The sequence below is a fragment of the Echiichthys vipera genome (assembly GCF_963691815.1).
Source record: "Echiichthys vipera genome assembly, chromosome: 6".
Taxonomy (NCBI): Eukaryota; Metazoa; Chordata; class Actinopteri; order Perciformes; family Trachinidae; genus Echiichthys; species Echiichthys vipera.
This window is the reverse complement of record NC_139831.1, coordinates 23651138-23675697: the sequence shown is the minus strand read 5'-3', so window position 1 is coordinate 23675697 and position 24560 is coordinate 23651138. Positions and strand designations below refer to the sequence as shown.

The 24560-nt window shown below is 40.4% G+C and overlaps 3 protein-coding genes across 3 annotated transcripts; 2 read left to right on the top strand and 1 right to left on the bottom strand.

The window, feature by feature from the left end:
* The first annotated feature begins 713 nt into the window (after window positions 1–713).
* Window positions 714–5337, top strand: pfdn6 (prefoldin subunit 6). Its single transcript, XM_083915754.1, has 4 exons — window positions 714–878; window positions 1041–1111; window positions 1223–1347; window positions 5019–5337. Exons 1-4 carry the CDS (start codon window positions 815–817, stop codon window positions 5137–5139), a joined length of 381 nt encoding a protein of 126 aa, XP_083771880.1. The 5' UTR covers window positions 714–814; the 3' UTR covers window positions 5140–5337.
* A 4618-nt stretch (window positions 5338–9955) lies between these two features.
* her5 (hairy-related 5) lies at window positions 9956–10791 on the bottom strand (the record flags this gene model as incomplete). Its single annotated transcript, XM_083915447.1, has 3 exons — window positions 9956–10426; window positions 10539–10634; window positions 10741–10791. The coding sequence occupies 3 exons, from the start codon at window positions 10789–10791 to the stop codon at window positions 9956–9958; spliced, it is 618 nt and encodes a 205-aa protein (XP_083771573.1).
* Window positions 10792–14640: 3849 nt separating this feature from the next.
* Window positions 14641–16244, top strand: her11 (hairy-related 11; the record flags this gene model as incomplete). Its single annotated transcript, XM_083915530.1, has 4 exons — window positions 14641–14691; window positions 15218–15313; window positions 15414–15507; window positions 15625–16244. The coding sequence occupies 4 exons, from the start codon at window positions 14641–14643 to the stop codon at window positions 16242–16244; spliced, it is 861 nt and encodes a 286-aa protein (XP_083771656.1).
* Between the last annotated feature and the right edge of the window lie 8316 nt (window positions 16245–24560).

Below are 24560 nucleotides of genomic sequence, written 5' to 3'. Positions count from 1 at the left end.
TGGGACATTTAATAAAAGTAATGTTTATTTTGAATCTTTTAAATAAAATAAATGAATTAATAAAAAGATGAAAAAACACCAGTCAACATTATAATAGTTTTAGGTTAATATCATCTGCATCCATGCAAATGGAAAGATCAGAAACCGCCACTACATTAGTGTAAACATTAATTAAATAAATATTTGTCTTATTTACAAACAATAGCTGATACAAACCAGCTATTCAAAAAAAAAGAAATGCCATCCCATGTCACAACTGTTGGTGTTTGGAATAATACGTTTAAAAATGTCTGTGATTTATTGATAGGCTCTCAAAATACAAATGATGAGTGGGACATTGATTTATCTGTGTATAAAACATATTTTTACTTAATTATGTATGCACTGTGTACTTAATTTTGTATGTATGGACCTTAATGTATTCTCAATAGAGGCTTGACGCTTTGAATATGTTAAAAATATTGTTGAAAATCACTATGAGAAGTTGTAATGAACTGATTTTTTCTAAATAAAGTTTTAGAAAAAAAAGCCGGGGGCCACATTCGAATTAAATTCCATATAAAGACATCGAGGTGTTGTAATGTTTGCTCATTTATTTGTATTTTATTTGTGATGTTTATTTGTGCTAATGTCGTCTTTGGATACAACTCCTGAAGTAGCGAGGACTCTTACTTTGAAGGGATCAGCTAATATCCGCTCTAGCCACTGCCTCTTCCTGCTAGCTAACACGGAGCTTGCCTCTCATGCTACATTTAGCTACTTAACGTTAGCTCTTTCATATATTTACGCAGTCTGTGGTTTCCAAAACGCAATCATGGCAGAAACCATTCAAAACAAGTTGAAGGCGGAAGTAGAAAAATACACACAGATGCAGAAAGGTAGGTGGCAGCTAACGTTAGCATCGCATGGTTTCTCATTTGGTGCCATGTTGTGGCTAGCTAACCCTAACTGACCATATTAGGACATATAGATATTTCCTGCACGTTTCTACTATTGATTATGTTTGCAACAATAACGTTATCTAATATGTGTGTGTTCAGATGTAAGCAAGAGCATGTCAGCCAGACAGAAGCTGGAGACTCAGCTGACAGAGAACAACATTGTCAAAGAGGTAACCAACCTTTCCTTTAAACAGCGGATAATATAGACTTGTTTGCCCGTTCATTTGTATATTGGAGTTCTTAGTATTAAATATCTGATATATCTTTCTCTGTCTTTCCAGGAGCTCGATCTGCTGGACACCACAAACATAGTGTATAAGCTCATTGGCCCAGTATTAGTGAAGCAAGACCTGGATGAGGCCAAAGCCACAGTCACAAAAAGGCTGGAGTACATCAATGGAGAGATGTGAGTCACTTAAAGGGAAATTCCGGTGTAAAGTCATCCCAGGGTCTTTTTAGGCAAATTTGGTCATCAAAAAGGCCATCAAGACCATTTTCTTCGTGTATGAACTATTAACGTAGATTTTCCAGAAAGTGTTAACAGTCTGTCGCGGCTAACATGGATAAGCTCGGGGCGGAGAGTTGTACGCATTCAATCGTCTTTTTTTAACCACTAATTCTGCTCCAAATAATACCAAACCTCTGCATTAGAATGATAAGAGTCCCCAAACATTAACTGAAGCACCAACAACATAGTATGTGAACAGCTGCTCCATTCAAGTCATTTACCAAATGCATCCAAAGGGAAGGAGCCTATTGATGCTTTATTCCAACAAAACACATAAACTTTGTGGTTTGTGGCAGACACGGTAATCCCTCTGCTTAAGGGCGCACTCGCACTGTCCATCCGTGCCGTGCCCAAGCACGTTCCACGGCTAAAGTCTAGTTCGTTTGACCAGTGTGAGTAAGGTTGCACTCACTGGTCACGGCCCGTTTGGGAGAGGTGGGCTTTTGTAAAGCATGTTTGCACATGTATGAGCATGAGGCCTACGACGGATCTGACGAATTCTATCACGTCTTTCACGTTGTAGTGATGCGAAGGTGGAGTGTTTACTGAATATTTGGTCGGATGAAAATATTCCAAAAAGGTTTGACAAAACGCACTAAAACTCCGAGGTCTATGGAAAGATCTGTGACCGTAAACAAAGCGACGCATCACGATGACGTCAATCAATGCGTGTGACGTGTTACGGCGTGATGACGTATAGGCAGCATAAAGCATCCGTTCCAGGTAGTGTGAGTACAAACGGGCGTGGGCCGCGGGGGGAGAGGGAGGTGGGGACAAGTACCCTAAAGCACGGGGCACGGTATGGATGGACAGTGCGAGTGCGCCCTAAGTGTCTCGATTGGCCTCTCAATGTCCAGATTCAAAACAATAAGCCGCTGGTTTATCAGAGCATGGTCATCGTACTGCAAAAAGCTTTCATTTTTGTTTCGCAGCCAGGAAAGATACAAACACGAACGATTCTGTCTCTCTTCACTTCAATTTGCAGGCTAGTCGCCTTTACCCATGCCTGTACTCACTGTGCGTCTTCTGGGCCACACACCCCCTGACCCCTGACCCCTGCTCCCTGAGATCTGTGTAATCTTTCGGTGCTGCAGGGAAAGCTGTGTGGGACTTTTCCAAACCTTTTACCATCTATTATTAACTTATATTTCACCAAACTGCCACAAACCACAATGTTTACATGTTTTGTTGGAATAAATCATCAATGGGCTCCTTCCCTTTGGATGCATTTGGTAAATGACTTGAATGGAGCAGCTTGTACTAGGGGCAGTAGGTAAGTCTTTCAAAACACTCTTTTAATACACTCCCTGTTCACATACTATGTTGTTGGTGCTTCGGTTAATGTGTAAGGACTCTTCTCATGCTACTGCAGAGGTTTGGTGTTATTTGGAGCAGTATTCGGGGTTAAAAGAGCTGTTTTAATGCGTTCAGCTTGCCTGCCCTTTCTGGATTTGATGACCGAATTTCCCTAAAAAGTTGCTGGGATGATTTTACACTGGAGTTTCACATGTTGGAATCACACGCTTCTGGTTGCCAGGGCAACACTGCACCAGAGAGTGCTACAGTATGGAGTCACAACTTGAAGCACATGGAGACGGAGTCACTGCGCTTAAACTGATATATGACGAGACAATCGTGAGCAGATGGAGAATAATAATGCAAAAGAAAAAGGACCCTTACAGGGACAAACTTACAACCAGCGCCAAGCAGAGATATTTAGAATGAGGCAAAAAAAAGTGTTTAGTGTATAAATAAGTCCATATTCCATAAATCTATAACTCTAAATGTGGTTTCAGTTGATACCCCCAGTCTGAGTGTTGAGAAAGTGCTCTTGTTGTGGTTATAATAGAGGAGAAAATATTTCTCTGTAATATATTGTAACTAAGTCTCAATAGATAGATAGATAGATCTTTATTGTCATTGCATGTTATACAACCAAACTCTGTTAGAGGAGTCCAGTTTGCATTATTAAAAAAGTAGGATATTATATACGTATACAAATGCCAGACAAGACCAAGCACATCTCGACTGTACTCACGACCACAGACACATTTGTATCCATAAAACTTTAAAATATGTAATAAATACTGAAAATAAGAAAAGGCCAATAAAGTGCATTACAGCTGTTACAGGAGACAAATACTTTATTGATCCCTTGGGAGAAATGAAGCATAACCAATCAGGCATGAGTATTCTCACCAGCCCATGCATGATTCCTTTCCCTGTAATTAAATGAGAATTCCTTTATATTGCTCTCTTTACCATTAACCTGATTCACTCAGAGCATGAAATGTGACTATTACGGTATACCCAGTGGTATTTACACTTTTTTGGCTGTGATGTCAACATAATTATTATCAGGGCTGATTTTATTGTATAATCTCAATGATAGATAGAAAGACATGCCTTCCCTGGAATTACAATGTCTGACAGAAACAAAGTGTTGTCTTAATAGCAATTTCAATCTATACAACTCCTTCTGTTAGAAAAATGTGACATTTAAAAAAAGAAATCACACCCTCTCAGTCATACTTGCGGTCTTAACAGGCACCTAGGAAATCTTGACACTCACAAGTGGCTCTGTGTTAATGTTGCCGCTTACCTTCACCGTGTCATCATGCTCACTCACAAGTAGAGGGCAGCGCAGAGTTCTGTAGAGGGACAATAATGTACAACGTCCATGTCACAGTCTTTACTGTGTCCATGTGTTTACAGGATAGTCCTCCATTATGGGCAAAATTACAAGCAGGATTATTCAATGCACTTTGGAAACAACATGCATTTTATGAATGTTTAAAAAACGTCTCACTGTTTTGTTTTTTTATTAAACTTTAAATACAGTTCAACTGAAAAACAAACAAAGATAATAATAAATCAGATGCATTAAAAAAACACAAGATATAAATATATCTACATTTAAATAAATAATGTAAAATAATCGATAAACATAAATGAAACCAGAAAAAAACTCATCCAATATGTTTGATTTCTAAGAACTCCCAAACATATATGGGCCTAACATTTTGGTGAACTACTTTATTCAACATATTCCCGTCAGTCGCTCGAAGGCCAAAGCACATCGCTGTAAAAGAAAGGTGTGCGATTTATAACACAAGACAAAACAAGAACTCTATTGTGACATGGAATATGACAATCCATCGTTTTTTCTCAGTTGTCTTGTTTTCAGTCATTGGATGCCAAAATCATGATTGAATATAAAATTTAATATACAGCCCAGCCTTTTTTTTTGTGTATTTTTCCACAGCAGGAGACCTTAGAGTGTTGTTAAATGAACTCGATGATCACCCGGCAGGTTGCATGTGTTTGGCGCATATAACTGTAATATTTTATATTTCTGTGTTTTTGAAATTTCCACTACTGTTTGTGTAAGATCGATATGTCAAAATATCATCACCAGAAATAGAATTATCACTACCATGGCACGGAGTGGGAAAAGTAACGAGCAACACTTCGAAAACATTCAGAGTACATGTTTCAACTGGGTTTTATTCTGGTGTTTAACTTTTAAAAATGTGTCCTTTTTTTCCTCATTTTTTGTCTTGTTACAGTCAAAGGTATGAGACGCTCCTGAAAGACCTGGAAAAGAAATCCGAACAGCATCGAGAAGTCTTGTCCAGTTTACAGCAGGAGTATCAGAGAGCTCAGGGCATGGCTGTTGGCAAAGTCTGATCACACACACACACACACACACACACACACACACACACACACACACACACACACACACAGATTAAAGTAGAATGGGTTAGTCATGATATAATGTAAACTTTTAACATAAGGCTGAGTAAACTCTGCTTCTATCTTGTCTTTAATTTGTTAATGCAGTGACTTTTGTGTTACTAATAAACATGTTTTTCATGAAACCTTTTCCATTAGTTTTCATTGTGTGAACGGACTTTCTCTCTTAACAGATCACACAGAACAGGGTCTTCTGTGTGATTGTTGCTGTGGAACATTTGCTTTAATTGCCGGGGCAGGCTGGTGAGCACCGGAGCAGCTGTTGTCCAGTCTCTGACCCGCCCCGCAGCTCACACCGGTGACAAAAAGCACAGCAGCGTGGCATTGTTCACATTAATGAATGTGCTTTCCCCTGCCGTCTACCACCAGCGGAGGATTAGGCCACATGAATAATCACATACAAAGTCTTCTACGGTTTAGGAACAAAAACTTTTAGCCAACTCAGGGCAAACAGCTGAGATCTTCAGTGTGATTTTACATGCATGGTTTTGTATTAGCCCCTATATAAAATTCAGCATTTGCAGACTGACCTGCAGTCATGGTGGCTGCACTCAATTTAATTGTTTCATAAACCACTGGGCTATATTTTTAAGATATTAAAAATGGGGGACATTTGTAACCCTATAGCTAACACAACAGTGTGCTCGCCTTTAAGCTATCAATGGTATACATGGTTCCTATGGGTGTATGAAAATGCCATATAAATAAATAAAGATTGATGTGTGAAAAGTGCTTGGATTTTGAATTAAATGATACCAAACCTATTTAAAAACAGGTGACACATGAAACATGAAACTACTAGAATGTTTCACCCTCCTATAATGCTGTCACAAGACATCATTTTAGTTGTTTAAAGCACACTAATATTTAGTTTAATGGGACGAGGAAGTGAAATCATTGTACTAATATGTAATTTACTATAGCTCTAAGGTGCTGAATTTGACTCTGTTAAAGGTGAAGGAGCCCTGGTTTATATTTTAAGATTCAAGAAGCTTTATTTATCCCGAGGGAAATTATTGTGCAACAGTTTCAATACAAAGGTGGAAAAGGGTCAGAGTAACAATAAGCATACATAATCAAATAAAGATAAGCTAACATAAAATAAATCACACAATAACTAAGTGTGACAGAGTGCAACAGACATTGTGGTTAAGCGTAGGTATATACAATATACAACAATACGCAGCGTGCAGTTTAGCAGCAGATTGAAATAAAATAGGTACAAACTAAATAAGTGAGAAGGAGCGATAAGTGACAACATTGTTAAAAATGTAGCCGCATGTCCTACAGAACTAAGTGACAGTATGGTGAAGTGAAGCAGCATTTCTTACTGAAGTAAGTTAGTTACAGTAAAGTACAGTGTAGCAGCATTTCCTACAGAACTAGGTTACAGTTAAGCACAGTAAGTGTAGCAGCAGTAAGTTACAGTACCACAAAATAAGGTGATGTAGTGGTGATGTATTACACTGATGTGGATATCAGGGTTTGAATCCATTAAACACCAATCTAATGTATGAAAAACAAATTGTGGCCATTCTCAATGTTTTTTTTTATTTTTTTTTCCAGTTTTTCTTACGTAGTAAATTGTTAGAGCACCAATAATCCATTCATTCATTGATACAGTATTAGAATCGAATGACTTTAATGATCCCAGACTGGGAAATTACTTTGTAACAGCAGTAGTGGGTCAGCAAATAAACAGTTTGTACATAACTTAAATAGAATCCAATATATACATAGTGTATGTATACAATGCACAGTTTGCTATAAACAATAATAATATATACAACAAAATATGCAAAATATTCTATAACAATAATAATATATACAACAAAACAGTAGAGAGAGCAGGGTTCTCTGTCATGCAGAGGTATTAGAGGGCTTCACGGAAACAGAAGCTTACATGAAATGTTTTATAGCTTGTATTGATTTGGGGTCACACCACAAACACACATGCGCAACTGTTGTCGTGCACGAGCCTGTCACCTCTGGCGCGTGGGTGGCAGCAGACCCATTAACACCTTGAGGTGTGGCGCTTTTATAAGACCCAGACACGTGGCCACACTGGTGTATAGTAGGACCTAAACATCTGTTTTGATTCAGGCGAAAAGAATCTATCAAGTTCAGTAAAAGAGAGACAATCCTGTACCTTTCTCTCCTATTGGAACAAACACGTGGCTGCAACTTTCATAGTTCTAGTCCAAGAAAATGCACAAACTAAAAACTGATCATATCTAATCAAACTTCCATACCTGCAGGGGGTTTATGTTTGGGAGCGTGCTATACAAACATCATGGAGAACTGAGGCTCATCAAATGGTTCGGTCGACGAGGCCAAAAGGTGATTTATCACGGTGTCTTTATTGTGTTCGCGCTGATGTGGCAAAAGCCAACAGTGACGGAACAACTGTTCGTGTGAACGTGTAGCACTGTGCGTTTCTGGGAGTACAGTTTGCTCAAACTGGGGAAAAGAAAAATTCTTGCAATTTGTTAAAAGTCATTCCGATACATCTCCGCGCGCTTTGTGCCTAAACAAAGTAGAGCCCTTTAAGTAGAAACATCCGCATTAGACTAATCCTCATCTATTTTACACTGACAATAAATTCTGCCACAGGACCAGTTTAATCTTCATTTAGACAGATGGAACCTTTAATCTGATTCCAACCATAATTGATTTACTTAGTCCTGCGGGCTTTTCTCCAGGGGCTTTAAGCTTCAGAGGGGCACAAAAGAGCATCCTGTCCAGAGATCAGCACAGCGGGACTAACGCCATAAAAGATGGTTCCAATCAGGCTTTTAGAGGAATGTGCGTCTGCACCAACCAACCTGCGGCTCACAGGGGGAGAAGTGGGAGAAAGCGTATAGTTTGACCTCATCGGAGAAAAACAGACCCACGTCCACACGTTTAGATGAAATATTTACATACTGCGATGTGCGATTAACTTTTGTATAACGCGCACAACCCTTCTGCTCCACGCACTGTGGAATACAAGCTGTTTGAATGGATTGTATCATTTTTAACGTAGCTTTTTATGAGAATCTTCCACGTCACCTTGATTGTATTTTTATGTTATTAAGAGCATCAGACCAGCCAGAGTCAAGTATTCAAAGTGATGAGATGAACAGCCTGTCTGCATTCAGTCTGTGGGGTGCCTAGGCCACGATGGCGAACAGTTATGAGACATTCCAGTGTGCTTTGATGTGTTTCTAAGGTTGATGCTTTCGGCGCAGTCTTTCAAATGTAGAAAGGCACAAGTGAGCGGCCATTAACACACCGTCCACTCTGCAGCATCCAGACACATCCATCCAATCTACAAAGACACACGGTTAACAACCCCGACACAACAATGTTCCGTCAAAACGCTCCACTGAAACCCTTAATGTATGTATGTATCCAGACGTTTCACTTGTGAGTTTTTGTGAAAGAACTTTAAGTAGACCGCATTAAAAAAAGAGTGTGTGTGCTGAATCCTTTATAACCGACCAAACACTGCAAATAGTCAAATTGGAAAAATAATTATTGATTCAGTTTCTTCAGTGGTGGAATGTAACCATATGTATTTAGTGGTTGTTGTACTTCAGCACAATTTGAAGGCATTTTTAGGCTCACTTTACTTGAGTATCTCCACTGTATGGTACTATATACGTCTATACTACACTTTGCAGGGAAATATTGGAGCCATTTATTTTAAGGCTTTGCAGATTTACATTAGAAATAGGTATAAATTAGTGGGGTAGTTTCACATTTACCAGCTACAGCATTAAAGTGATGAACACAATCCTGCATGAATAATAATATAATAATAATATTATAGACATTATATATTATAGTCTACTTTACTTTAATTTTGGCACATTAAGTATGTTTTCATGCGAATACTTTACACTTTTACTAGGTAAGTAAAGTATCTGAGTTTTTCTCCCATCACTGGGTAAGATGAAATATGTAACTGTGTGTGTATATTAACTATATATAAGTCTTGGTTGGGTCTGGACACAGAAGGTCATAGACTTCTGCTCTCACACGTGAAGAAAGCAGTCTGGCCGCTGGACAGTGTGTGAAAGACCACTCTCGTTTGCTATTCTGCATTTGAAAAACTGCACTTTAGATCAGAGAAACAACAGGCTCTCCCCCCATCACCATTTCAATAGGCATGTGTCATAACTGCTGTCCAGCCTGAAGAATAAGTATGTGTTAACTGTCCTTGTGGATGCCCCTCTTCTCCTTAAAGCTGCAGCTGCAAAGACCGCTCAAGTACAAGCTTTTCACACAGCAAAGAGGCCACTCGAATGATCTGGAATGATCAGGAAATTGTGCTTTAATGTAAATGGAACAAAGGATTCGTCACGCATAACCATAAAATAGATTTAAGTCTCATGTAGACACGATCTCTGAGCAAAGAAAAAAAAGAATAGCCCCTGTACACGTTGGTTAAAAGGAGACGATATCGCGCAATTTACGCATGCGCCCCAGCAACAGAACACACGTATCCATGTTACAGCAGCAGACAGGGCCGCTTAAAAGATCACAGATTTATAAACTATGATCAAAAAGTAAAAAAAAAAAAAAAAGAGGGGGATGCATGTGCAAAAACAGCAAATCTTAAAGCAAATACAGCACGTGGAGGTGGATGGTTTATCATGGAGAGTACCTTCCCTGTACAAAAGAATCCAGGCTGTACAACAACATACATATTTACACAGTCTGTCGGCATGTGGAACATATTTCAAATAAGACAATATATTTGTCACAGAGGCCAGGGCCTCCACACAGGATCGGTGATGTGCGTGCAGGCTGCCGTAGAGGAGAGCAGCTCATCGGTGCCACAGTGGAGGCCAGTCCTCTGGTGGGTGAGGTATGGATGAGAGATCCCGTGCTGCTGCTGCTGATTGTGGTGGAGGTGATGGGGCAGCTGCTGAGGAGACAGACCGGACTGAGCTCTGTGCATGTGTCCGGGAGAGGAAGGGTGTGTCTGGGGCTCCACCGTGACTGTATCCCCATCGGTCTCCCCTGACGCCTGGCTCTTACTGGCTATGAAGTGGCTGACCCTCAGCAGACAGGACCTCATCCCATCATCGTAGCTGTGCTGGCGGGCGGAGGTCGGGCTCTGCTCCGTGGACAGGACTCTGTGACCTTTATCCACCTCCTTCTCTGTCTTCAGGAAGTTCACCACACTCTCCAAAATCTCCGCCTTCTCCACCTTTGGATTTTTCAGTTTCTAAAAACAAGGGAGAAACGAGAGCACACTTAAAAATAGGAAGCATAGACTCAAATGCGTGAACATTATGTCAGATTTCAAATGAAACCGAAAGCATGGCGCACGCGCGCACCTCATCGTGGGTGTTATCCAGCATCAGAAGTCGTAAAGTCTCCAGGCTGTGGTTGATGCGCTCCCGTCTGCGCTTCTCCATAACAGGTTTAGAGACCTTGGGGTTGAAAAGTAAAATATTAGGTTCTAGTACAACCTTTAACAACATGCTTTTTCTTTTTTCTTCAGAAGTTCCCTACAGGAGTCAGGGGGCAGCATCTTACCCTTCTCACAGTCCTTCGTCTGGGGGACTCTGGTGAAGATAAAGCCTTCATACTGAAAGTCCACTTGTGCGTCCTTACTGCGGATCTCCAACAAAAAAATTGCGCGATTGCGGTTGTGCCCTCGTGCCTTATTGTTGATATCCCTGCAGATAACCACGCCCCCTGTGGGATACGCCCCTCACCCATTCAGCAGCGCGCACGCGACCTTGACACATTTGAATTGATTTTAGTCTAATAAGACTTTTCTTTTCACTTTCAGTATAGACTGAAATATTAGTCTAAATTCTCATCATTAAACAGGCTTGCTGACTCAAGGCAGGATTACGCCCATTTTCAGGAGTCACATGTTTAAGGCAGCCCAAAAATACATGAACGCTAAAACTGAAATGTGTGATGTCATCAGGTTTAAAGCGTGGGGTTATGGAAATATGTTGCATGATACTGAGAGCACCAGGGGGTGGTAATGAGAACATGTTGTCTATGGAGCAGCTCCAGACTTTCTAACAGTAAACTCTAAAACTACCCGAGCTGCCTGTCTGATGATGTCCTCCTGTGTGGAGATGCGCTTCATGTTATTGGTAGTATTGTGAACTTTAATATTAATTGTCATGGAAGTTATTTTGGAGACACCACCCTACCTGATCACTGAAATGTAAAGGTCTATGGAGCAGCTCCAGACTTTCTAACAGATGAAACTGTCAAGAGTGGAAGCAGAGAGTAGGATCCACATGCAGAGACAACAACATGCAGGAGCAGGGAATTCAAAAGTAACTGGTTTAATCCAGAGCAGAAAGGCACAATAAAAAAAGACAATGCTTCAGACAAAAACTGACAAAGAGAAACAAGCAGAGGTACGTACTACGGCAGACTTGTACGACAAGACTAATTACAGACACGACATAGCTGGGGCAAGGGAAACAATCACAGACAGACAGGAAGAGAGGACATGGAACAAGAGGGAGAACTACAAAATGAACCAGCAACATGACTCAGGACATAGAAAATAAAACAGGATCACAACAGAAATCACAGGTTAGAGACTCACTTCTCTGGTTTCTTGAGCGAGCAGCTCATGTTCACTCATATTAACCTTCCCTCACTCATAGAAATAGTGGAAAGTGGAATTGTCAGTGTTGGAAGTTTTACTGAAACACTGCATTAAAGAAAAAACCTTAGGTAAAAGTACAAAAGTATTAGCATCAATATACCTAAAGTACCAAAAGCAAAAATACCATAGTGCAGAATGACCCATATCAGAATAATGGGCCTACATTTTATTATGGGATTATAATTATTGATGCATTAATATCACTTTGTTTATTATGCTGTATAGTTTGTGAATGTCCACCAGTTTTATTTGATCTAATAATATCACATCATTAATTTGTTGGTTTGAGTTTGTATTAATCCATCTGTATCTGCAGAGTAACCCATGTCAAATAGTGCATACAAAGTAAAATAACGGTTCAAAAGTACAATAAACAGCATTAAAGTGATGAACACAATCCTGCATGAATAATAATAATAATATAATAATCATATTATAGACATTATATATTATAGTCTACTATACTTTAATTTTGGCACATAAGTATGTTTTCATGCGAATACTTTACACTTTTACTAGGTAAGTAAAATATCTGAGTTTTTCTCCCATCACTGAGTAAGAAATATGTAAATGTGTGTGTGTATATCATATGTATATATATATATATATATATAAGTCTTGGTTGGGTCTGGATAAGAAGGTCATAGACTTCTGCTCTCACACATGAAGAAAGCAGTCTGGCCGCTGGACGTAACCCATGTCAAATAGTGCATTAAAGTACAATATTTCCCTCTGAGAAGTAAAGTAGAAGTATAAAGTCGAGAAAATGGAAACACTCAAGTAAAGTCTATGCCTACCTCAAAGTACTTGAGTAAATATACTTTCCACCACTGTGAAGTCTTCATTTAGGCGGTGTTCCTCTTTAAAGTTAGTGGTTTTGTAATTGAGTATTTTAGTCTAATGCACGGAGGTGGAGACCACATGATACAATCTCACTGAAACTACTTTATGAAGAATAAGTTAGTTTTATTTTCTTAATCATTTCATAAATTTTACTTCACATTGTTGGAGGTTCCAGTGAGGAAATATACCAAACAACCAAATACATTTAAAGTCACATGTCACTATACCAAAAAGTTGGACTAAATAACTGAATGAAATACAGATAGGTGTAACTGGTGAGGCCATGTTTACCCCCCCCCCCCCCACACACACACACACACACACACACACTTAGGACCTGGCCTGGTGTTGCAGAGCCAAATTGCCCGATTCACACCTAAACTTGTGTGGTGTGAGGGACTTGTGTAATCTCGGGGTCGGCTGGCTGGACACGATGTGTGCAGGGGCAGCTGTGTGAGTGACGTGGTCACAGTCTCTGTTTCGGACTGAAGTTTGGCCCTTTCTCTCCGCACTGCATTTACGCTCACCCTGATCCCCGTAATGGGCTAAAGTGTGGAGATAACACCGGGATGATCGGATCACGGGGATCCCGTAGATTAAGAGGCTTTTCAGAGGCAATGATACTTCCGTTTTAAATCAAAGAGAGGGCGATTAGTGGAGGCTCAGAGATCACGGTCGGTAACCATGGGGATGGGGAACTCCGCCTACAGTTTCCAGTATAACAGGGTAGTCACTTTTTTAGTATAATGATATATAAGGAGGAAATCTATAACTTATTTGTTTTGCTAAATTTAACTGACGCACTATAAGAGTCTATCTCTAGGGTTTAATTCCCACCCCATAAATAAGCCCTATGACGCGCTCGCCCGAGCCTGTGATGGAAACTAATGAGTGAAAATAAAGGCGGCCCTTTGGTGGCAGAGAAATGGACCGTTGACTTCTAATATCGTGACTGTTGAGGTGTGTCGGCCACACTGACAAAGGCGCTGAAATCAAACGGAGCTCGCAGGGTCGGGGACATGGGATCTTGTGTTAAATCCAAACACCAGGTCACAGTCTGACCCGAGGCAGCACACTTAACACTCAGGCGGAATAATCATCCTCACACCTCATCACTCTGCAGACAAACGCGACCTGCTCCCCTTTTGTCCCCGTGGTACCTCATTCTATAAAGATGGGTTACCAGTTCAATTCATTTGTATTTTTTTTGTGCTTTAAAACGCAGGTTAATGCGGGGTGTCTCGCATGAATGTGATGCTGGGTTTACAAATAAAAAGGACTTCTTCCTTTGGACCAACGCTGCTGAGTCATTTGGTCCGTTTCTTCACTTATTATTATTCAAAGTGTGGATGTGTCACACGTCATAAAAAGTCCTCATAGCTGCTCACTTTCTCACTTCGTTTCTGTTCCCACGATAGAAAAAGCTCTTTCCCATGGTCTCACTTCTGGGAGGCGTTAAGGAAGCTCTTTATTTAGCCTAATGGAATTAATACATGCTGTATGAAAAGATGGCCATCCAAACTAATTATAAACTTCCGATACTTACTTTATAAAATGTTCTTTCTACTAAACAAAGCAACCGAAAAGTCGAGCTTGATGAGGGATGTAGGATAATAAACTCTAAAACTACCCCAGCTGCCTGTCTGATGATGTCCTCCTGTGTGGAGATGCGCTTCATGTTATTGGTAGTATTGTAAACTTTAATATTAATTGTCATGGAAGTTATTTTGGAGTCACCACCCTACCTGATCACTGAAATGTAAAGTTTCGACGTTACAGATGGCCCATGATAAAATAAGTAGAGACCATTTTCACTTAAGTGTCGTCACTCACACTTGTCAGCCAATCAGAGGCAGCGCGAGCTCTACTTATAATCTCCCGCAGGCCTCAGGAGGCTGTTTGAACTGCTGCAGCCTCCAGTCAGGACATTTGGACCCAAACTCTGCAACATGACCAGGAGACAACACCCAAGTGTGGAAGATGGCAAGAGTAGAAAGAGGGTAAGAGCTTTGCATTTATTTATTTACTATCACTTTCTAATAAGGCACATGACACAGGTTTTATAAGTTGTATAAAATGCATTATTAATGATAATTTGATAACCTCTTGTAGTGCAGTTTAGGTTGCCAGGTTTATTAATGAATAAGATTTTTAGCTGCAGGCAAGATTTTTCACAACCTGGCAACCCAATGTGTTCTGGATGACTTAACTGATTTATATTAAGGGATTACTTATATAGCTTTGTGCATATACATGTGCATGTTTGTGTATACATATATATATATATAGGTAAATGCATTTAGGAATAACTTTCTATATATTATTTATAGAGTTTTTGCATTTGTTATGTCTTTATTGTATTATTTTTGTATATATTTTCCTCTTTCCTTTTCTGCTCTGTCTTTGTATTTTATTGTATGGACCACCCAGGACATGTGTCCTTAATAAAGTCTAAATTGAATTGAATAAAAGCGGCAGCCTACCCGTGACCACAACTTCATCATACTCACACAATGTGGTTTATAGATTCTGAAACCAGTTGTGGAAAAGAAGAGAAGAGACCGAATAAATCAGAGTCTGGCTGAACTGAGAAGTTTGCTGTTGAATCATACGTCCGATCCAGTGAGTCATGTCAACACGAATCACATATTATAAATATATATACCTGCTTAAGCAATCAAGACCTTACAATGATGAAATATTTCCCTGTTATCACCCACAGCGGCTGCAGAACCCTAAAATAGAGAAAGCAGAGATTCTTGACTTGGCCGTGGAATATGTTCAGAAGTGGACAGGTGGGAAGAATCTGAGAAAGGGTTAGTCTCACAAAATACTTCATTGACTTGTTTAAATGTTTGATTTTTGTGGTATTCTATGTTTTAATCTCCCCCTCCTGTTTTATCCCTCTCCCTGGTGTCTTTTCTCCTCTGCAGACTCTTCTGATGCTCACATGAAGACCCCTGTGGAGTGCAGCGCTCCTGCTCTCTTCACCATAGAGAGTGCAGGTTTCCAGCAGTGTGTGGCCCAGCTCACCAGCTACATGCACAAAATTACACCACTACAGAGAACCAGCCTGATCGAGGGGCTGAAACATCACACGGAGAGCCAGCAGCCGAGCTACATTCAACCAGACTTCAACCAGAGAGTGACTGAGACCGAGGCGGCTAAAGGGCCAGAGGGAACATCTACAGATGCCATTTGCACGTCTGAGAGAAAGTTTCCCTCTCACTCCCCGTTTCAGCCTCACTCTTGCTCCACACCGTGCCACGACTACCTGTCCCCCCCTCCCTCCCCCTGGCTCTCTCCTTCTTTCTCCACATACGTCACCTCTCCTCCTTTCCCGTCATTTGCCTCTCACTTCTCCTTCCCCCCCAGCCTGTCACCTCTGTCTTCCAACACCTCCTTCTTCAGTTTCTCGCCCACAGCTCCTCACTCTGGTCCTCCTGCCCTCCACTGCCCCCCTTTCATCACGCTGAGGTCCCATCCACACCCTGCACAGAGGGAGGGGTCACCACCAAACGCTTCCTCATCCATGTGGAGGCCTTGGTTTTGATATTGTTGATGAAAGTGGATCAAAGACTGAAAAACTAAGAACAGCAGAGCCACCTAGTGGGAACTGTAGCTGCAATCAGTGGCTGTGGGGAGGATTTCCATGCTGTGAATGTATAGTGTACATATGATTAAAATTACCTATATTTTGTATTTCTGCTCGAAATAAAACTTGTAATTTAACCTTATACGTCTCGGTTTGTACATTTGTCTACAGTATCTATGTCATTATTCATGAACAAACTGCAGATGTATTGTTCCCTCACAGGCCTTGTGGTCAATAGCTTTATAATATCTAGACTTGTAAAAATCCCAAACTGCTTACTGCAACACACCCATAAAAGCATAGGTCAAAACATGCAATAAAACATCATCATCTCGGAAAACGCATTGAGAGAGAAACCTAATTTTCAGTGATAATACAGTTAATGCAGACACAACAAGAATAAAAGCAATAAAAGAGCAATATATGGCTATATCAATAAAAAAACAGAAAATAAAAAAAGGAAACATTACAAGATGTCTATTTAGACATTTGAAATTATTCTTTTTTTCTGTAGATGCCGTATAATTTTTTTGCAGTGTATATTTTAACTTGTGGTAGCAGAAAAGGCACATGTGGAACTAATAAATCTAACGATGCCTCTGTTTTATTGAAGCGTCTCAGTCAGCCAATCACAGGGCCCTGAGCTGGCACTGCTGATTGCAATGCAGCCATCTTTAGTTAATGTTATCAAATACACCTGTAACTTTCCTGCTATGACATGGAAAAAGGCCCAGTTTCATCATTCACACTGGATTAGTTGCATGATGTTGAAACATTGAAAAACATTTTGAAAATCTTACTTACACTACTTTTTGTATCTATTATTCTATTTAATGATTATTACTTTCTTATATATATTGTTTTATGTACTGTGTAATGTTTTGTTATGTTCATATACAATCTTTTTGGTCATTGTGCAGGTTTAAGTTGTATGGATATGTGTCTTATGTCAGCTGAAATAACTCTCTACTCCACATTGGTGCTCATTAAACAATGCTTGGAATGAAAGAACAATTAGACACTTATAGAAACATCCTTTCTTTAATTTCTGGTTAAAACTAAGACAAAATTTGAAGCAACAACTTGCATTAAGGCATTAAAGGGGACATGGAAGAATAATAATAAAGAAGGTGATATATGAGTATAGGATACACTTTTAAAACATCAACACAGTGTTTTCCTATTGTCACTGCTGAGTAAAACATGAAAACTGCCCAGAGAACAGCAGTGAGAGTTCATGGGAACATTTGGAACTGCTCGGTGTTTTAATGCAAAGACAATCACCTCAGTCAGATCTGATCATTTCCTTCCCTCATCCAGCAGAGAGATAAGGCAGTTCATCGCCCTGTTTCCCATATTCCTCTGGTGCACAAGACCTCAGCAGGACAGCAGTGTTACTGTAGACTTGATATTTAATCATTCAGTCCCATATCAGATCTCCCTAAGCCTTTTGTGCCCAATGTTGTGTAAGAAAGTCGAGAATTACATACACGACAATCAGTGTCCTGAGAGGAGCAACTAGCAGTTGAGGGGGGCATGAGAGGCGACTGCTCGTTTAAAACAACAATGGTGGCTCCTAAAGAGGCTAGCTTAGATGCAGTAGCATCAGTTTTATCCGCAGTGGAGAGTTTTTCTTAATTGGGAGAAGAGAATGGCACTGAACACTTTTCTTGATGAAAATAGGTTTTCTCTTTTCTCTGACTGACTTTGGAGAGCGTTTGATAGACAGATGGTTCATCCAATCACCTGCCAGGTTTGTTTTAAAAGCACTTGCCTTTTCCAGTCAGTTTCCAGTGAGGCCTTCTCAGGTGGTTCTGTGTAACAAACCATCTGACGAGTCAGGTTACTGCATTAGTAATGCTTTCAAATTCAAATTCAATTCAAATTCAAATTAAAAAAACTTAATTTGTCCCCGGGGGGCAATTCAGGGCACACAGAGCAGCAAATAACGACAGTGCAACTATACAAAACATTTTAACCTATCAACAAATGAAGTGTAAAAGAAGAATAAGTGTAAGGATGTTAGTGTGTTAGTACAGGTATAATAAGTGTCAGGATGTTAGTGTGTTAGTACAGGTAGAATAAGTGTCAGGATGTTAGTGTGTTAGTACAGGTAGAATAAGTGTCAGGATGTTAGTGTGTTAGTACAGGTAGAATAAGTGTCAGGATGTTAGTGTGTTAGTACAGGTAGAATAAGTGTCAGGATGTTAGTGTGTTAGTACAGGTATAATAAGTGTCAGGATGTTAGTGTGTTAGTACAGGTAGAATAAGTGTCAGGATGTTAGTGTGTTAGTACAGGTTAGAATAAGTGTCAGGATGTTAGTGTGTTAGTACAGGTAGAATAAGTGTCAGGATGTTAGTGTGTTAGTACAGGTTAGAATAAGTGTCAGGATGTTAGTGTGTTAGTACAGGTAGAATAAGTGTCAGGATGTTAGTGTGTTAGTACAGGTAGAATAAGTGTCAGGATGTTAGTGTGTTAGTACAGGTTAGAATAAGTGTCAGGATGTTAGTGTGTTAGTACAGGTAGAATAAGTGTCAGGATGTTAGTGTGTTAGTACAGGTATAATAAGTGTCAGGATGTTAGTGTGTTAGTACAGGTAGAATAAGTGTCAGGATGTTAGTGTGTTAGTACAGGTTAGAATAAGTGTCAGGATGTTAGTGTGTTAGTACAGGTAGAATAAGTGTCAGGATGTTAGTGTGTTAGTACAGGTAGAATAAGTGTCAGGATGTTAGTGTGCTAGTACAGGTATAATAAGTGTCAGGATGTTAGTGTGTTAGTACAGGTAGAATAAGTGTCAGGATGTTAGTGTGCTAGTACAGGTATAATAAGTGTCAGGGTGTTAGTGTGTTAGTACAGGTTACATACGGAGAACATCGTTGGCGTGAGATGTAGAAAGACATGCGTGTATCAAATGTAAGCAGACATGTGAGCGGGTGTATATGATGTAAACAGTGTAAACATGCAGTAGACTGTTGAAACAGGTATAAACAGAACTGTAGTGCAGAAAAGATATAAGTGGACAGTGATCGGATTCAGATGTGGTCAGACATGATACATGTGTGTAATGAGCAGACGTAACAGAACTATAGTGCAGTAATAGAGTATAAATATAATATATAACTATAAGCTATGTGCAGATACTAGATAATAAAGTGATAGTGGTGCATGGCAGGAAAACAGCAGTCTAAATATATGCTAGCTCTGTGTAACAGATGAATACTGAAGAATAAAGTAACCATAGTGCTATATTTTATTACGGTATTAGGTATTAGGACCAACCAAAGTTTCATGAATGCAAGAAATAAAGTATTTAACAACTAACTAACTATACATAGATATGTATGACTTGTTAGTTTAAATTTGGTTGGAGGACTGAACCCCAACAATTGGTGTTTCCATGGAGCTGTTGACGATTAGTCGGGCTAAAAAATTAAACAGTGTCCCAATTATGGAGAAAGTGTTTTCTGCACCACATTGTCATCCTTAACACATTATTCTTTACCATCCCACGGTGCATTTTCCTGCAGTTTCATGTATTTTTTTTTTTAACACAACACAGCTACACACTGTGTTATATCATTGATTAAGAAAGAAAGAAAGTAAGGAAGAAAGAAACAAACCTTTATAAGCCTTTGTGGGGAATTTAAATCCTTTCAATCTGCTATTTTACACATAACACATGAAATACATGAAAATAATATGTTACCGTGGCAACACTGGAAGTTAGTGAAGTTATCATACTGATCTCTAGTTGTTCTTTTTATTATTTTATTATGTTAACATAAATTTGTGATGAAACCTAAATGCAGTTTAATTAATAGTTCTGCTGTAAAAATGTATTGAAATATTTCAATTAGAATAGTGTGAGTGATCACTTCCTGTCCAAGTGATGTCAGACGTGAGCCGAAGTTGTTAGTGAGAAACAGAGAGACAAGAGGGAAAGAGGGAGAGAGAGAAAAGAAAAGACACGAGAAGACTGTCTACTACTGGCTAAGCAGGCGTACACGGTAATTATTCTGACTATTGAAACTTGTGTACCCATGTATAAGAAACTAATCTGTGAAAATAATAAATGTAAAATGTGTTTTATTTTGTTACAGTTTTCACGGTGTTTCGTAACTTCGTGGAGAGAATAAAGTGGTTGTGGACATCAGTAAGAAGCGTGAATCATTTAACCAGGGTAGATACAACTCACCCAGACCTAAAACTCAGAGCTGCTGCCTGTCTGCGCTCATCATCAGTCGTTGAAGTTGTAGTAAAATGTTCACTGTGAGTGCCAGGTGGGAAATCATTAAACTCACACTTAAATTCATCCTAATCGAACACATTTAGTTCACAGAAGTAGAAGTGAGAAGCACCCACAGTGGAAGGTGCTGAGTGTGACAATAGTTGGGAGGTTTAGAAGATGTTTACCTTCTGACCAACAGAGGGCAGCATCGACACAGCACAGTTGTGCAGCAAAGTAGGTGATCTTCATCCCTCCCTGACCTCTCACAGTGAGGATAAAAAGGGGGCTGTCATTTGGACTAAATAGAGGATGTCATTGAGCTATTCCATCATCGAGATGCACGACCGTCACCCCCTCTCTTCTTCTGTCCCTCAATGCTCAACCCACTCTTTATCTGATGATCAAATCTTTGTTACAAGCTCTCATATATATTTTCAGCGGGTAGGCACCAAAAGATTTGGCTTGAGAAAACAGAATTTATCACAGGACAGAACATGCCTTAGGATAATGGTTATATCTCCCCCTCTGTGCTCCTCTTTGCACCGAAGAAGCTCTCTCTGTGCGAGTGCCATTAGTTATGAGGTGGCCATTGTTCTTTGTCAGAAAAATGAGAGGGCATGCACATCACAGGGAGCTTGATTCTCCACACTGTCTCTCTGCGTGTTTTGATCATTCTGCAAAGACACATGTAAGCAGAGAAGGTCGCTCATGTCGGAGAGGACGATTGCCGCGGCACGGCACATAATTAATAGGGAAAGAGATCACCTCTTGGAGCGGCCTGACAATGGCTGAAAACTCCTTGGCATTTTCTCAGGACACGCTGATTAGAGCTGATCCTGTTACCCTCTTTAATCACTGTTTTTGTTTGCCATGAATGCACCCATGCATTCCTGATTTGGAGTAAAACTTGAGATGTTGTGCTGCGGAGATGTCATGGGTTTGCGATGGCCTGCTGAGGATCTCTGAATGCCTTTGTGTAGGTGCATTTCAAAAAATGTAAATAGTGGGACGGGACTGGTTTCAAACACTTTCATCACATGTATGGCTTGAAAGTATACACAAAAACAGTACACAGGACAGGACAGGACAGCACAGGTGCTTATTATGACTGTCCCTGAAAGATCCCGAAATCCTGCTGTGCGTCTGGATGTGACACATTTTTGTTAAGTCTAATTGATTCACTTCAACTGAATAGTTCTGATTTACCCAGCTTCAGTATTTATTAATCTACACTAATACATCTCATTTTTCTGTGCGGTTTTCCAAGTTAAATATAAGAGATTTCAGGTGCCTCTTCCTCATTCCCCAGGTCTTAACCAGTTTATATTTAAGTCCAATAGCAGAGGATTATCTTCCACAGAGGGCAGGACTTACTTCCCTTGCCAATATTTACGTAAGTGCACCAATCCAAGACCATTTAAGACTCATTCAGACACCTACATCCAGATTAAGAAGAGCTGCCTCAGGCTAGATTACAAGTGAAAATTGTTCACAGTTCCAGTGTAAGCCTCTTTAATTTGGGCAACAGAAAGAAACTATTTCCATTTATGTGCACTATTATGAGTAAAAATCGTGAACAACATTATGCACACTGTCCTTGTAAAGTGTCAAGTGTAATAGGCAGATGATAAACTGTTCAACAGAGTGATTTTCTAAACCTTGAGACAATGAAAAAAACGTTAGCGTGCTGTCTATTTGCATAAGAGTGACTGTGAATTCTTTTGGAGTTGAGTCAGTTTGTTTATCTAAGCTCGATTTTGGACGACAGTCCGTGGACACAGAGCTTTTTATCAGTCAGATTTAAGGACTGCTGCAGACTCAGTCAGCATCCCTAGAGGAGAAGGACTCCTCACTCAGATCGCATGTCAATACTCAAGAATGTACATCTGTCACTACCCACAACTAAATATCATTTTTCCTCCCTTTCATTTCTCTCTCTTTCCCTCTCTGCGCGAGGCTCTTTGAAGTAATAGTGAAAGGATCCCAGACTGTAGCAAATTACCTGAGGACTGAAACATTTTTGACATAAGTCCTGAGAGACGGGGAGAGCCACTTTTCCTGGCGGCCCCTTTGGCGTTTTTAATCTGGGGCTGAGGGAGACAGCGGCGCTGACAGAATGATGGGACAGCTGGACATGCTTGCAGGCCAGCAGCGACTGGCAGGAGAAAAGCCAGGAGAAGGGCCACTGCAGACATCTCACCACGGAGCCAACAACTCAGGACAGCAGACAGAAGCAGGATGGAGCATGATGAAGGGTCCACGGGAGGCATCCACCTCCTCCATCTTGATTTAACAACTTGTATCTCCAGTCATGGAGGGTAGAATTATTTTAAAAAATGTTTTGGTTTTATTTTGGGTACAAGGTTTCAGTGACATCAGGTCCTGAGTGTATATGTAATAAAACATTAGTTTATTTCAGCACTACAGTAGCATCAACCTGGCTCTTTGGATGGCAGTGTCAGTGCACTACTTTGGTCCAGACTGAAATACCTCAAAAACGATTTATTCTTTAAAAAAATGTTTTTACAGACATTTGTGGCCCCAGGAGAATGAATCCTGCTTACTTTTATGTCCTTTTATCAAGTACCACCATCAAGTCAACATTATTGTTTGTCCAGTCCTTTGGTTTATGAAGAAATACCTGCCAAACACACTGACATGCCCATCAGCCTCAGCTGTACTTACTGCTGACTGGTGTTAGCATGCTGACGTGCTAAGCTAAGATGGTGAACATGATAAACATAATACCTGCTAAACATCGACATGGAATTGCGAGAATGTTAGCAGATCAAAAGCACCACTGTGCCTATGTAGCCTAGCATGGCTGTAGACACTTCCAAAACTCTTGCTTTAAATGTTGCTTATTTGGACATACATTTGAGCCACTACTCGGTGGAAGCTTCTTGTGCGCCTGCTCTGTGGGCCCAACAGTGTGGAAGCCACAACGATCAACTGGGTATTTTTAAATGCGGCAGTTGATTTTTTTCGGCTTTTTGCGCCATTGACCAACTTTCATAGGAATGAACGAGGCTCCACTTGGAACGATGTATCCAGTTCTCTTTATACATCCATGATAACACCGTAAAAGATGTTTTTGACACTCTGGGTTTTGTACAGCTTATACGGGAGCGTACCTATGTCGCCTGTTCCTATGTCGCCTGTTCCTATGTTCCCCTGTTCCTATGTTCCCCACTTTGTATGCGGAACTTAGAACTTAGGACTCTAATTTTAAAAAAGGTCTGATGTTCCCCGCTTTTCACAGAAAGGGTCCGATGTTCCCCGGTCTGTTATTTTTTCCACAAATAGTGCCGAATTCCACACCTAATAGGCATATGTATAACCCTGACACTCACAATGTCCATCCGTACCGTGCCCAAGCACGTTTCACAGGTAAAGTCTGGGCGCATTTGGGAGAGGTGGGCTTTTGGGCGAGCACGAGGCCGACGGCGGTTCTGACGTCCTTTAATGTGCGCCTGTTCGTACATAGAAAAAAAAAAGAGGAACCATGCGCAGACATTTAAAACAATGGCGGCGAAAGGATCACGTTGGTGTGATGCGGAGGTGGAGTGTTTACGCATGGCGATGACGTCAATCAATGTGTGTGACGTGTTACAGCGTGATGACGTATAGGCAGGCAAGAAGCATTCGCTCAAAGGCCCAGGTAGTGTGAATACAAACGGGCCTGGCCAATGGGGGAGAGGGAGGGGGCGACAAGTACCCTAAAGCACGGGGCACGATACGGATGGACAATGTGAGTGCGCCCTTATGTGACCAGGGAACATAGGACCCGGGAAATATAGGGATAACGCGATTATACTGTGTTATAACATTAAAATGTGTAAATTAACTCACTTTAGAGATGCTGGTAGGAGGGTTTTGTTAACATCAGACGGAGCCAGGATAGCTGTTTCCCCCAAATGCTTGTGCTAAGCTAAGCTAACCGGATGGTGGTAGCTTATTTATTGTACCCTACAGATACAAGAGTTACATCCATCTTCTCATGTAACTCTCAGCAAGGAAGTAAAAAGGCATGTTTTCCAAAATG

Excerpts from the sequence above, each read along its gene's own strand:
- pfdn6 (XM_083915754.1), top strand. The coding sequence starts at position 815 with ATGGCAGAAACCATTCAAAACAAGTTGAAGGCGGAAGTAGAAAAATAC. Across the intron at positions 879-1,040 it reads ATACACACAGATGCAGAAAG|ATGTAAGCAAGAGCATGTCA; the intron begins GTAGGTGGCAGC and ends GTGTGTGTTCAG. Across the intron at positions 1,112-1,222 it reads AGAACAACATTGTCAAAGAG|GAGCTCGATCTGCTGGACAC; the intron begins GTAACCAACCTT and ends CTGTCTTTCCAG.